This window comes from Plasmodium fragile (genome assembly GCF_000956335.1).
Source record: "Plasmodium fragile strain nilgiri unplaced genomic scaffold supercont1.7, whole genome shotgun sequence".
Lineage (NCBI taxonomy): Eukaryota > Apicomplexa > Aconoidasida > Haemosporida > Plasmodiidae > Plasmodium > Plasmodium fragile.
In genome coordinates this window covers 430,988-445,457 of record NW_012192587.1, presented here as the reverse complement: position 1 = coordinate 445,457, position 14,470 = coordinate 430,988, and the positions used below count along the sequence as shown (strand labels likewise).

Sequence of the window (14,470 nt, the reverse complement as noted above, 5' to 3'; positions counted from 1 at the left end):
AAAAAAAAAAAAAACGGAATACAATCCGAAACAGAAGATAAGGGAAACACCGTGTGGAGGCAGAAGGGGACATGCCCAGAAGGGCGTAAAAGTAGTTTTCATATCAAGACTTTTAAAGCAAAAAAAAAAAAAAAAAAAAAAAAAAAAAATAAGAACTACGTGTGATCAACGTAGTGAATTATTTGTAACTTTCTTCCATTTTTTGTATATTTAACTCTTCACGTAAATTTTATTATGTAATAATTCCATTATGCGGTTATATAGGTCATCTTTTCTCATCCCTGTTTTTCCGAATAAGCCATAAACTACATTCCACAATTTAACATATAATTGTAAAAGCACATCGAATATAATCTAGCTATCATAAAAAGAATAAAAAAAAAGAAAAAGTTCCCAAGTGTATCATTTCAAGGTGTACCATTCCTAAGTGTCACCTTTGCATTACCTTCGGATGGAAAAATGGAAATATGCAGAAACTGATTTTTTAAAGAGGACTGTATTGCATGAATAAATTGTGTCAACAAATTCTGTGTATATTATGTTGTAGTCCTGACGCAACTTCCAGTAAGTATCCCCTTAGCTTGCTCCATTTTCACATGAGTAAAAAAGATATATTCTCAAAATGGGTCTAACCTAAACACATAATGTACGCACACTCTACATATACATATATGCATTTTCAAAATGTGTCCAATTTCATCATACGATAGTCATCACCTGCCCCTTTTGTCCCATACACATTTTTCCATTTCAAAAAAGAAAAGAGGTAAAAACTTTCTTTAACATGCCGTTTGGAACAGAACCGATTTGTACCAGTATTTTACACGCACAATTCCATAACAGGGAAAAATAAACGTATGATACTATCAAATGCTGCCGTGTGAAAAGAAAAAGAACAGGTCACGTAAAACCGCAGCAGAGCAAAATAAAGAATGTGAAGTAAAAAAAAAAAAAAAAAAGCATTACAAACTGGCCAACCACGTGTTACCCCCCCTGCTGGTGCAATTTTTGTGTCAACTGAAGAAAAGGCAGGTTTACCAAATTACACTCGATTCATCCGCATTTCCTCTCCAACTTATAAAATAATGCACATGAAAAACCACGCACTATTTGTGAACAAAAAAACCCATGAAATATGCCCGCAATGCACACTTTTAAAAAAAAGGCACCAAAATAAACAAAATGGAAACACTTCTGAAGTGTCAAAATGATGGGTAAAAATGAAAAGGTTTTAATATAACCCATCGTACATATCATCTGCATAGAGTATCCTATACCAACAATACAACACCTCATATGCAGCATTGAACTGTGGTTTTATCCATAACACCACATTATTTCCAATTTTAACAATTCACGGAGGCACCATTGAGAAGTGTCCTTAAAATTATTATACCCCCCCACACACACATTCGTATCTTATGCATATACAGACATCAGTCTCCACTATTGGGGCAAATGCAGAACGGTCTAAAAACGGGTGTGGCAGTATAAGCCCATATCCCTCTAAATAAGGGATTTCCCACTGTACACATATAGAGTTCATATGCATACGTAATATACCTATGCACCCCTGCACGTTTACACTTTTTGTGTACATTTGTACTACTAATGTAACATAATGAGCAAACCCGTACTGGGAAAAAAACACCATAAAGCAAACTTCAGAGAAAGGGAGCATCCAAACATTTGGACATTAATACAACCGTCTTTATTAATTGTACATGCCAATAAATTTTCTGTTCTACCTCAAAAAATATGATATAGTAGACATTGTTTACAGCTGCACTGCTCCTTTTGGCGACGCGTTCGTATCGTTTACGTGCTGAATGAGGCTTCTTCATAATGTAAGAATTATGCTGCGGACATTTATAACCATAAGGTCTGCACACACTACATGCATTTCTCCTTATTTGCAAAACATTCTGAAAGGGTGCATCAACTGTTAACCAAAACGGGGCGAAGAAAGGGGGTAAAGAAAACTACCACATATATCACCCATCGTGGGGTACGTAAATGTGTATATATACACATAGCTCCCAATTATGTGATCACTCCTCAGGGCACCATCCGAATTAAATATGCGCGTTGCCCTTCTTTATACCAGATCATAAATGATGTCATACCTCGTTTTATTTATTGTCTTATATAAACACACCATCAGCGTCATACCTGGTGGTTATAATGCGTAAAAAAAGGAGAATGCCTTAAATTTCGTGATCGCGAACAAATCTATAACGTACGAACCTTCATGCCAATAACATTTCGACATGATTTTCCCCCTCTCGTATTCACTCGAACATTGCGCAACTGCACTCTAGCGTTTTGCGTCGCGTAAGCTGGTCCCTTTTACAGGAGAGATTAATAAGAACAAAAAGGGGCCTCTGCCTTCTGCTCCGTACACAATTGTGTACATATTAACCACACATCTATACATGAATTTACCAGATTAAGCTATTTTCATTGCGCAAAAAATGTGCTCTCTGTGAAGAATAGCGTTGTATTGTTTTAACTAATGTGAAGGGAAGCGCATACTCTTTACCATACATCACTTCACCATTTCGCGCGGAAAAGAAAATGAAAATTTTCTCAAGGAGCACGCATACTATATCATATTTGCAAAAGACCGCTTCGAGTAAATATGTATAATCACATAAGTATATTTTTTTTTTTTTTTTCTGAATTTCATCGTTTCTTTTCTTAATTTCCCAGCAATTATACACGTACATGTATGCATATCCCCGTCATATTTATCCACATGAACGCTATATAATTGGAATTAAAAAAAAAAAAAAAAAAAAAAATTACAAACTCATTTTGCCGAGGGAGATCCAAATATTAATCTCCTAAGCAGGATTTTTTTTTTTTTTTTATGAGCCTAGCAACGTAAATTATGTAACCACATACCCAGGCTCAGGCGCCGTCCTGCGCGTTATGTACATTTGTAATTTACACAACGCGCCGTACATATGTTATATCCACAATATTATCCTCTTGAATGTATAAAAGCTTCGTCAGGGCCATTTGTTACGTGCCAACTGAAGGTATGCGAAAAAGAGCATTTTGAAATGGATGACATTTGCGTCAAAAAGAGCAGGACTTAATAGGGGACACAGAGCAGAAGTGGCGAGGACGCCTGACGTGTTTCAAGTTCAAGCGTAAGCTGTAGCTGCAGTCCCCAATTTTGCATTCGCGCCTGCCCAAACATCCCTCCTCACACTGTTCCATAGCGCATTTGTCCGCGCGAACGAATGTTACGAAAAATCGCTGCGAATAGTCCATAAAGCCAAGCGTAAGAAGCTAAAAAAAAGGAAGAGGCGCCCTATTGAAGGGAACACCTTCCTGCAGCACGTTGCGCGAATCCCACTATATAACAACCGCACGCATATCGCAAAAATGTTCTTTAACAACAATAATGGCAGTAATAACAATAATGAGGATAAGAACAACCTATTCGGAAAGAGCAACGCGCTGAATAACAATGGGCAAAATGCAAACGCGACAAACATGTGGAGCATGCCCAACAACAATTTGGGGAACTCCAATTTTTTTGGCAACAACTTAGCAGGTCAGAATGCGTTAAACCAAAGCAGCACCAATAACAATATGAATAGCATGGGAAATGTGGGAAACGTGAATAACATGGGTAGTGGTGGGCTCTTCAACAACAATATGAATAGCCAGACAGGTCTACTAAAAAATAACGCCTTCTTCGGCAGTAACACTGTGAACAATCAGGACGGTACGAACAAAAACAGTAACCTTTTTGGGAACACTTTGAACTCACAGGATAACTTGAACAAGGGGAATTCCATTTTCTCAAATAATCCCAATGATTTAAATAAAAATAATAGCCTGTTCGGAAGCACTACTACCAGCACTAGTGCGAACGCATCCACGAATGCTTTTAATCAAAATTTGTTTAGTGCAGCGAAGAAAGATGTTTATCCAGGTTTCACCAGGAGCCTGGCAGGAAATACCCTCAATAGTGGCTCCAGTATGTTCAAACAAAGTACCCTAGGCAGCTCCATTGCCTTAGGAAGTCAACTAAATAATGATCGTAGCACAGAAGGTGGAGGTTTATTCTCAAAGGAACAGCTAGAGGCAGCCAAACAAATTTTTGCCAATTCATCCAATGCAAATTCTTTAGGCGGTTTCTGTAACAACAAACCAGATAACAACAATAACAAATTAACATTTAGTGGAGGATTTTCATCCGGTTTAAGTTCTTTTGGAAAAAGTAATATAAACCCATTTCAGAGTATGGCCCTACAAGCCACTTCACAGGGTGATAAAGCCTCCAATTCACCTATGCTTAATAATAACAACACAACCAAGTCCTTCTTTGCTAGTGCTAACATGAACAATAACAACGAAGGAAAGATGTCCCCTTTTGGCATGTCCTCCATGAGACCTCTCGGATCAGCAAATAAAATGAACACATTCGACGACTTTAATAAAGGTATGAAACCATTTAATCAAAATGAAGGAAGTTTATTTGGTACGAAAAATACCGCAAACAACAACACGTCTGCTGCACTAGGTAACAATTTTAATATGTCTTTCAGTTCATTTTCCAAGACAAATACAAGTGACATTTTCAAACCGACTAACAACACCAGTACTAGTCCCTTTTTGTCGTCGTTCAACAAAACGACCAACAGTGAAAATCTTTTTTCGTCCAATTCGTTTAAATCGTCCGGTGAAGTCAAGTCAAGTGAAAATTCATTCCTCTTTAACAACTCCAGCACTAGTAGTAATCTGCCACAAACAAATGCCTTCTCAAATAGCTTTTCCCTCTTTGCGAATAACCAGAGTGCCAAAGGCACCACAACGGGGAATGAAAATAAAGACAATTCCCCTAATAACATTTTAGCAAGTAAACCCGTTGATGGGTCAGTCAATATGAATAATTCTCCCGAGGAACAGACCAAAGGAGAGAAACCAAGTGACCAGCCTGGAATTATTACCCAGAAGGAAGTTCCCCAAATGGAACAATCAGGTCAGCCGAACCAAGGCGGTCCTGATAAACCGGTCCAGACGGAAAAAGAAAAAGAGCAAAAAGAAACGCCCAACGAGAAAACACATTCTGAAGGGAACAAACTGGATGAAGCAAAAATAACAACACAATCGTTGGAACAGAGTAAAACACTCGCCATAGAAAAAGACAATGCACAAAGTGAAAAAAAAAATACACAGAGCGAACAAACAGATTCCACAAATAAGGATGAAAAAACTGAGAAAACGCAGGATGGTACCTCCGATCTCGTAAAAAATAAGTCCCCTTTTGGTTTTTCCTTCATTAACTTTGACACAAAGGAAAATGCACCAGGGGCTACCAGTTTGGAAAAAAGCGATCAGAATAAAATAGCCACATCCAACTTCATGTTCAGTTCTGTCGGGAAAAGCGATACAAACGAAAAGGGGGCCTCCAACCAAAAGGATCAAATGGTCAAACCGAAGGAAAAATCTGAAACGAACGAAAAGGCCACAAAGGATGAAAAGGAAGAAGCCGAAAATGAACAAAAACACACAGTGTCTAGTTCAAAGGAAACCAAACCCAGTGAAAAAAAAGCGGGCGAAATAAATTTCAACCTAAAAGATAAACCTAACGAGAGTTACCAAAAAAGTGATCAAAAGGAGGAAAAGGAACAAGCGGCCGATGAAGAACAGAAGGGGAAAGAATCCTCCAGTGCCCATAAATCATCCATTTTCAATTTTAACATTTCGCTCAAGCAAGGAACGATTGAGTCGAAGGAACATAAGGACAAAATAGATGAAGAAAATAAATCCGAGGTTAAGAAAGCTCCAGATGGTGATGCCGCCGCCATGGACGCATCTGAGAAAACGAGCGAATCAAAAGTGGATGACAAGAAAAAATTCTGGTCTTTGTCCTTTACCAAGAAGAAGGAAACGAAGGATCAGACGGACTCGAATGACCTCGTGGAAAAGAGCAAATCGAGTGAGTTCAAATTTGGTGAGTTCTCCAAACCAAGTGACCTCGCGAAGCCGAATGACATGTTCGACAGCGCCAACAAGCTATCCAATTTTGGCCTAGGGCAAAACTCCCTTTTTGGTGATATGAACAAGAAGAATGAACTGAAAAATGAAGATCCTCAAAAGAGGAGCAGCGGCTGCTTTCAAAAGTCTTCGTCCCTTTTTGGAAAGCCCTTCCAACCAGAGGGCGGCAAGGGTGGCTTCTTCTCCGGAGGGGTGGATAAGAATAATAACTTTAGCACTGGAATTAACAACAGTAGCAGCAACCCCTTCTTTTCGACAAAGGAGAACTCATCCATGTTTGCACCCTCCTTCGGAAACGCAAAAAACGAAACGCAAAACAAGTCCCAAATTTTTGCGCAAAAAGATGATGATGACGTAGACAAGGTAGGCAATATGATAAATTTCATGTCGCTAGAAAATCGAAAAAAAAATGTTTACTTAAGTAACAATTTACAGCATGAGGAAAAAAATGCAGAAAAGCAAGTAGTTGAACACACTGAAAATATAAATCAAGTGAGTGAAAACAAAACGACAGATAACCAGCAGCAATATGCATTTAATTTCCAACTGAAGGAAACCAAGGGGACCCTTCGAAATAATGAAAATACAAAAGAAATGAATTTTGAAGACTTCCCATTTTTATCTGAACAAAATGCTAAAATGCAAAAGCTACAAATGGAGCAACAAAAACAGCTAGAAAAAGACAGAAAGAACGTAGAAAAGAACATTAGACAAAGTGAATCGTACTTTAAGAAGGACTTAGATAAAGAAATGATAATTGACGTCATCAGTAACCTCTCCTCCTTTGTTAAAAATAAAATCAATTTTATGAATTATTGTTCAAATGAAATATTGGACATATATAACAAAGTGGCTCATTACGATAAAATGTATTCACTCATACTGGAAGACCAAATAAAAATTGAAAAAAAACAAGAATCGCTAGAAAAAAGACTAAGACTTATAGAGAGTGAACAGTGCGATATGCTGTCCCTCCTTAACGAATTAGATAATGAAAATTCTCTAGGGTTTTTAAAAATCCTGAATGAAAAAAATGTAAGCAAAGACGAGATTATAAATAATAAAAATCTCCATCTGGACATCGAAAATTTTGAAAAGCTCGTGGACAAAATGTGTGGCTTGGAGGATTTAATGAATTCTCTCCACACCATGGGAAAGGACAATTTTGTGAATGACATTATTAACAAATGCTACGTCAACGATTTGAATTGTGAAGCCATTGAGAAGCGCCTGAACGGTGCATCCGGCGAGTTGAAGAATATGAAATGACCCGGGCATATGGGGGCGGAAGTTGAACGAGAGTACCTTTTGCATGTGGGAAATCGAACGAGGGTATCATTTTGCAGGCGAGAAACGCCTCTTTTTTTTTTTTTTTTTTATATATAAGCGTGTGCCTGCTCAATCTGTACACCTGTTTATTATTACCTGGCTTCATTATTGCCATATTTTAGCAAAGCAGAACCAACCCCAGGGTTTAATTCGACTATTTTGTTTTGTCTTCTTACATTGCTTTATAGCATCTCTAATTTGAGAAGGGAAAAAAAAAAAAAAAAAAAAAAAAAAACGCCTTGAAAAGGGGCCACACCCCACTAGGCATTAGTATAAACTGTTCCAATTATTATAACCCCCAATTCAAGGGACACAATGTGTCAATGATGTCAAAACATGTGCCCATATTTTACACTACTGTGTAAGGTAGCACCACATTTTGAGGCTGTCCTCGTTTTTAATATTTCTCTGTTGTTATTCCTTTACAAAAGGAATATGTATATGCCATAGCATACACGTACACAAGTCGGACCACATATCTTACTCTGATTCATTCGTCCTATATGTGTTCGCATAAAGGTTGGTCATATTGCAAAATTGTGTTCAACTCCATCAAATAAGCAGATCTCTGTGTGGTGCCACATTTGGAGTGCCGGGCAGTAGCATATTTCCACTCACATATTTTCTACACACAAATGTAGCACAAAGTGGAACGAATTTTTTCTCGGAATACAAATGCTCAAGTACGCGTCCGGCTCAACATGGAAGACACTATGCGGAAGCAAAAAAATTACAAAACAAAGTGAGAGAGAAAAGTTCAACAAATGGCATAACTGCAGGGTTTGCCTTCTCCTCGTTTAAGCTTTGCGTTTTTTTTTTTTTTTTTTTTCTTTTACATGTGTGCGTTCGTGAACTTAACAAAATTCCAGACCAAGTGAAAGACAACGCAGCAGATAATTTGCAACATTAATAAAAGATAAAAAAAATTGTTAAATATACCAGAAATGAACGTTATGAGAACTTTACTAATGTTTTTTTTCTTTTTTTCTTCATTATACTTCCAAAAAATGGATAAAAACCCTTTTGTGAATTTGCACCGTTTTCTTTATTTTTTATTTTATTTTTGCGCCTATTTTGTAAAATAGTATAAACATGGGCAATAATGTTTTATGTATTTTTTTTCTTCCACTTTTATTCGTTCACAACACATTTGGTCTTCTGTAAATATATTTTTTGGCATCGTATTAATCAGTTTTAAAATGCACATGTTAATTATCCAACTGAACTTCAAAGTGAGCATACCAAATTTTCCATTTTTCTGTGTATTTCCCTCACGTTTTCCACTTCCACCCACCTTTTACAACTCTCCCGTTTACATACCTAACAAACACGTTTCAAATAAAATTGTCAAAACACGAATCAACAAAATGAATGATGTTGAGAAAAACGTGAATCACATAAAAGAATTTGTCCAGACATTTTATTTCGCCAAAAATGTGGAAATAGTGATCGATGAATCTGCTCTAAAAAGTGTAAATAAAACACCCAAGGAAAATAACGCAAGCGTAATTAACCTATACTCCTGTTACTCGGTTTGGCTATGTATGAATGAGATTTACCCCTCATGGTTTGACATATCGATTCACCCTGCTCAGTTTCATTCGGAGTTGGTAAGTATTAACACGCGCGAGTGTGTCGATCGCAGAATCAGTATCAGCGGGCACAATAGGACAAAACGCAGCACCCGCATTAACTGCAGCAACTGCATTTTTGTCCTATGCGCACAATGGCAGGGATGATCACCCACAACCATAAGAGACAAGATAGAATTGTCCTCATGCAAGGGAACACACTCCATCGCAGTTGCAAAAATGAAGGGCCATGCAGAAACGCCGTCCCTGTGTTTTCACCTTCGTTTAGTTCTGCTTAACTGTGCTTAATTCTGCTTATCCGCGCTAACCTTTTATTTAACCCCCGTTTTCCTGAAGGATGCCTACGAGTGTTTGCTAAAATATTTGAACGAATACCACGAAAACAAGTTCGAAAGGATAATCAAGAGGGTTATCGAAAATTTAATGAGCTTGACAGTGAACGAGGTAAAACTACTTCGACGCACGGGTGGCCACGTTTCTCTTCCCCCGAACATATATATGTAGTGCCTACATATATGTGGTTATCCCGCGCCCACACACCCAACCAGGTGGCTCCTACGCCATTATGTGCATGTCCTATGGGGGCCAAACCTAGAGATATGTACCCCCTTGGGTGTACTTCAAAGCACCGCACTTAAACTCATTAATCGAATCTTTTTTTTTTTTTTCCAAGTTCATCGATATATACAGCTTAGTAATTCTGGCTGCCCTCGTCTCGGATGACAAGCAAAAACACATAAATAACATTTTGTCCCTTAGTCATGAAACGCAGAAATATATACATAACATTGTGGAGGTTCTGGATAAAGAGGTATTTTGTTTTCTCCATTATTTCCCCCACCCACCCCCTCATTTTCCACACGTTGTCTACCTCTGCGTTTGCTAAAAGCGAGTGATAATTGCATAATTATAAATATATACATATGCGTGCATTCCCCTGCGGGGCTCTCACTTTTACAGGAAAATGCGAACAAAGAAAATAAGCTAACATCGCAGGACAGTGCTGCTAAAGGTAAATCGGAAAAAGGGTCTACGTAACCATTTTATTTTAAAATGAACAGATGCCTAGTTAATAAAGCCAATAGCACACGTTTTTGAGAGTGTATCAGCTCAGAGTGATCTAACCTCTACTCCAAAAATGAGGAACAATAGAGGGAATTGTGCACGTTACATATACACGTCCATAAGGATGCTAAATCCCTGTGTCTAAAATTTAAATAACATACTGTACATAATTTCTGTCCCCCTTTTTTATGGAATACTCGGGAAAAAAAAAAAAAAAAAAATCCTTCTTTTGGCCACCCCACAGAAGCTGCAGTAATACAAAAACTAAAATTTACAAAAATTTTAAAATTTCTTCCACACATTACATATATGATAGAACCCACCAAGTGCTCATATTCTTGCGTGACGGCTACAGAGAAACATCTCGCTTATGCCCCACTCCTCTCCTTTAGAACATCACTGAATCCATGAAAAACGAAATCAAGCAGCTGAAGGAAAAAGTGAAATATCTAGAAATGGAAAATGAAAATTTAACCAATTCACTCACAGAAAAAAATAAAACAATCGAGGAGAACACTGAAAAAATGGAGAATCTCCAAAAACAAATTAATGCAGCTTGTGAAAAGTCTAAAAATCAATATATGACACAGATAGAAGAACAAGAAAGGAAAATCCATGAATTGCAAAACAGCTTAGAAAAACAAACCAAGGATAGAAACCTCTTAGAAAATGATTTAAAAGGAAAAATCAAAGAGTTGGAGGATGAACAAAATATCCTGAAGCAAGAAAATTCCAATATCGAAAATTTGCAAAATAAAATAAATATATATAAAGAAAAATTAGACAGTCTAATGGTTGTTCAAAACATCAACAAGGAATTGGAGGACAAGCTTAGAGTAATTTTTTCAACTAAAAACACATGTGTCCCTATAAAATAATTATGTACATCTAGTACATGAGTGTAATTATTTTTCCCTGGTTCAGCCATTATTTGGTTTGTTAAAGACATGCTCAGTGCGCTAATAGCACAATTCGTGTTCCTTGCGCCTTCCACAGGATAACACGCAAAAAATGGTGGACATGGAAAATGAAGTGGAAAAGTTGAAGCTCGAGTCAAGTAACCTCATCATATACAAGGATAAATGCGCAGGTTTGTTAGATCGTTTCCTCTACCCCATGTTATTTTCTGCATTTTGCTGCTCACTCCATCCGAACAAATGTTCCCAATGTACATACCTGCTTCGCATTCTTCTCCACAACACTCGCTTCAGATTTGGATGTCAACTTAGTGAACGCAAAGACGGAGAATGAAAAACTGAAACAAGACCTCGACGAGAAAAACAAAACCCTGCAAAAGCTGAAGAACGACTTGTAATTTAACAAAAAAGGGAGAAAAAAAACAAACAAACAAAAAAAAAAAAAAAAAAAGACGCATATTGTTTCACCCAAATTATTTACACTTTCACCCCCTTCAGAGAAGCGAAAAGCCAATCCTATGAACAGCTGAAGAAGGAACAAAATTTTGACAAAATCAACATGTAAAACATTATAATGTGCCGCTCTCTATATGCACTTACACATGCATACGTAAACACGGGCACGTCTGCATTGACGAGCAAACGGGATAGTTCTATTGAACGCATAACATTTTGTGAACTGTTAAATGGCCTAGCGCTTTACTTGTTCATCCCCATTTCAGAGGACTAAGCAATGTGGACCAAACAGAGGAATTGATCAGACTTAAAAAGGAAAACGAGAATTTAAAAGAGAAAGTGTCGACAGACGCGAGTCAAGACATGAACAAAGTGAAGGAGGTACAGTTTTAATTGTCCGTCGATAAGCTTCAGGGGCCATGTGCAATTGTGTGTACCTATTAAAACACGTGAGCACAATACATCTTCCATGCTATTTTCATTCTCTTAGCTTGAACAACAAATTGACGATTTAAAGACAATAAATAAAAAGCTAGAAAATAAAATGTCCGAAATTATGGATAAGCAGGACGCAAAAGACGACCCAACTGTGCAGGAAAAATATGAGGTGAGAAATGGAAAATGCAACTCCCGATTCGGCCCAAAGGGTTGCTTATTTGTTTCTCTATTTATTTATTTTATTATTTTTTTTTTTCTTTTTAGAAAACGTTACAAGAAATGGAAGAGAAGCAGAAGGAAGTAGAAGCAAAGCAGCAAGAAATTAAAGAACTGACTGAGGTTATCAATTTACCGACGTTTTACTCTTTGCCAATTTGTGTACATGCCTTTTCAAGCGAATGAATATTCACGAATTTATGATTTTTCCCAATGTTTAATTTACAAAAGTAAAATCATTTTGTTTTTTTTTTTCCATTTGAAGGCGAACGAAAAGATGAAGATTGAGATGTCTAATATGAAAGGGAATTCAGACTTAGCAACAAATGTAATTCTATTTTTCTTTTGTAAGTCTTATTAACGGGTAATAATTATCAGGAAAAGAAAAAAAATCTCATTCTTTCCCTTAACACAGGAAAAAATCATAAAGCTGGAAGCCGAGTTGCTAATGGAGAAGAAGAACAGTGGACTTGTTGAAGAGACGACAAAGAATAAACTAAGCAAAGAATTTAATGCGGTACATACAGAAAATAAAAAGCAAAGAAGAATAAACTCTTCGTTTGATGAACATAATCACAACGAGTTGTTTTAAATTAATGAGTTACACACCCTAATACACTTTCATACGATGCCACACTTTTGTTTCTATGCATTTTTGCCCCACATTAGGCTTTACAAATCTTTAAGGAACAATTACAAATTAGGGAAAAGGAAACCGAATACTACAAGGACGCACTGTACTGCAAGAGGGAATCACCGGATGAGCATTTATGCTCGTGTACAACACATATATATATGTGTATAGTACCCCACTTACTGAGGGTTTTACAAAGCTCAAATTACTTTTCTTTCCGTTCAGGAAAACGCAAATTGATATTTCCAAGGATGAACAGAAACTATTAAGCCAAATTGTACACGGCTTAGGTCTCAAGTACAAACAGTTGCAAACTTACAATTTGTCCTTACGGAACGAAATCACGGCAATAAAATTAAGGTACCAATTATATTTCTGCTTTTGTTGTTGAAACCTACATGTAAAGATTGTATATGTTAATGTCTCACTATGTAATAGATTTGATTTTGTTTTTTTTTTTATTTTGCCACATGTACTCATTTTTCCCTTAACGCAGAGCCCAAACATGCGCAGAAATAGAGAAGAAATAAACAAAAGTCCTTTTTGAATAATTTTGTCCATTTCCCCTTTTCCCCATTTTGATTTTTCAAAAAGCATTTCAAATTATGACTTATCTCAACGGAAACGACCAAGTCTTTGATAAAACTAACGATTCTCAACCTCAGACATTTGTGCCGAATCCACTTTTCTACGGCTTCAGTTTGACTCTGTGTAGAGTTGGCACATGTATATTTCACAACACAAAAGATACGCTATGTGCACTTTCATTGCTGACGTAAAGAGAATAAACCTTCCACTAGTTCCGTACTTGCTGCATATTCACCTATTAAAACTTCTTTTCCCCCTTCGCACCGTTGTGTTCTTCTACAGTAGCAATTTTTTTTCATTAATTTTTTTAAGTGGTACACAACGCTTACATTTTGCTGTCCTCTGCGCGACCCCCTTTTAAAACACTTTAATTTTTTTTCTTTTTTTCATATTGTAAAAAAAAAAAAAAAAAGAAATGTGTATATATTTATAGAACAACAGTGCGTATCGTTTGATTCTTAGTGAACAGGAAAAAATGTGACAGTTTTGTGCTTATTTTTTAATGCTATTTTGTGTTAATATCATAGGCGTCCTCTTTTTTTTTTCCCCCCCCCCCCCTTTTTTTGTGGAGGTCAGGACGGTGAAGAAAACGAAAAAAAAAAAGAGGAAGCGTCACTGATCATGTTGAACGAACTAACCTTGCGATGACGCATTGTGCGAGCACCTAGCACAACATACACACGTATGTATATATGCATATACATTTTAATAGGTTTATGTCAACGCCTCTCAGGTTCAGTTGTGTGCACAGGGTGTTTTAACAATTACACCACACAGTTTTTTTATCTGTCCTATTCGTTTTCATGTCTCAAATTTCTACTCTTTTGAACAAGACAACTTTAGGGTTGCAAAAGGGACGACCATGACGTTTGTGCACGCCACGTGCGAATTTTACGAAAAATGTAGAAATAATTAAAAAAGAGATAATTTTTTGTGCACACATGTTCCCAATCCTGTTCACAATATTTTCCTGCATTAATTGAGGGTAAGAATAAAATTCAGTAGCGAGCGTGCATATATATATATATGTGTATATACACACTTGTGCATTTTACAATATTTACAGACACGCGTGCAAAGTGAGCGTTCAACCCTAATGACACGGTAACTTTTGTTAACTTCATTTTGGCCAAATAAATGTCAAATGCACTAAGGCAGAGATTGTTACACTATTTAACATGCTTTTTGAATATACCACGTTAGCATTTTTTAGC

The 14,470-nt window shown here is 36.9% G+C and overlaps 2 protein-coding genes across 2 annotated transcripts; both read left to right on the top strand.

Moving 5' to 3' along the window:
* Positions 1-3,396: 3,396 nt before the first annotated feature.
* AK88_00922 (uncharacterized protein) lies at positions 3,397-7,290 on the top strand (the record flags this gene model as incomplete). The annotated part of the gene is made up of 1 exon (XM_012478566.1): positions 3,397-7,290. One exon carries the CDS (start codon positions 3,397-3,399, stop codon positions 7,288-7,290), a length of 3,894 nt encoding a protein of 1,297 aa, XP_012333989.1.
* A 1,427-nt stretch (positions 7,291-8,717) lies between these two features.
* On the top strand, positions 8,718-13,198 carry AK88_00921 (uncharacterized protein; the record flags this gene model as incomplete). Its single annotated transcript, XM_012478565.1, has 15 exons — positions 8,718-8,960; positions 9,279-9,386; positions 9,616-9,753; positions 10,400-10,843; positions 11,004-11,097; positions 11,219-11,318; positions 11,423-11,485; positions 11,647-11,761; positions 11,871-11,987; positions 12,083-12,157; positions 12,300-12,362; positions 12,450-12,551; positions 12,704-12,771; positions 12,894-13,028; positions 13,165-13,198. 15 exons carry the CDS (start codon positions 8,718-8,720, stop codon positions 13,196-13,198), a joined length of 1,899 nt encoding a protein of 632 aa, XP_012333988.1.
* Between the last annotated feature and the right edge of the window lie 1,272 nt (positions 13,199-14,470).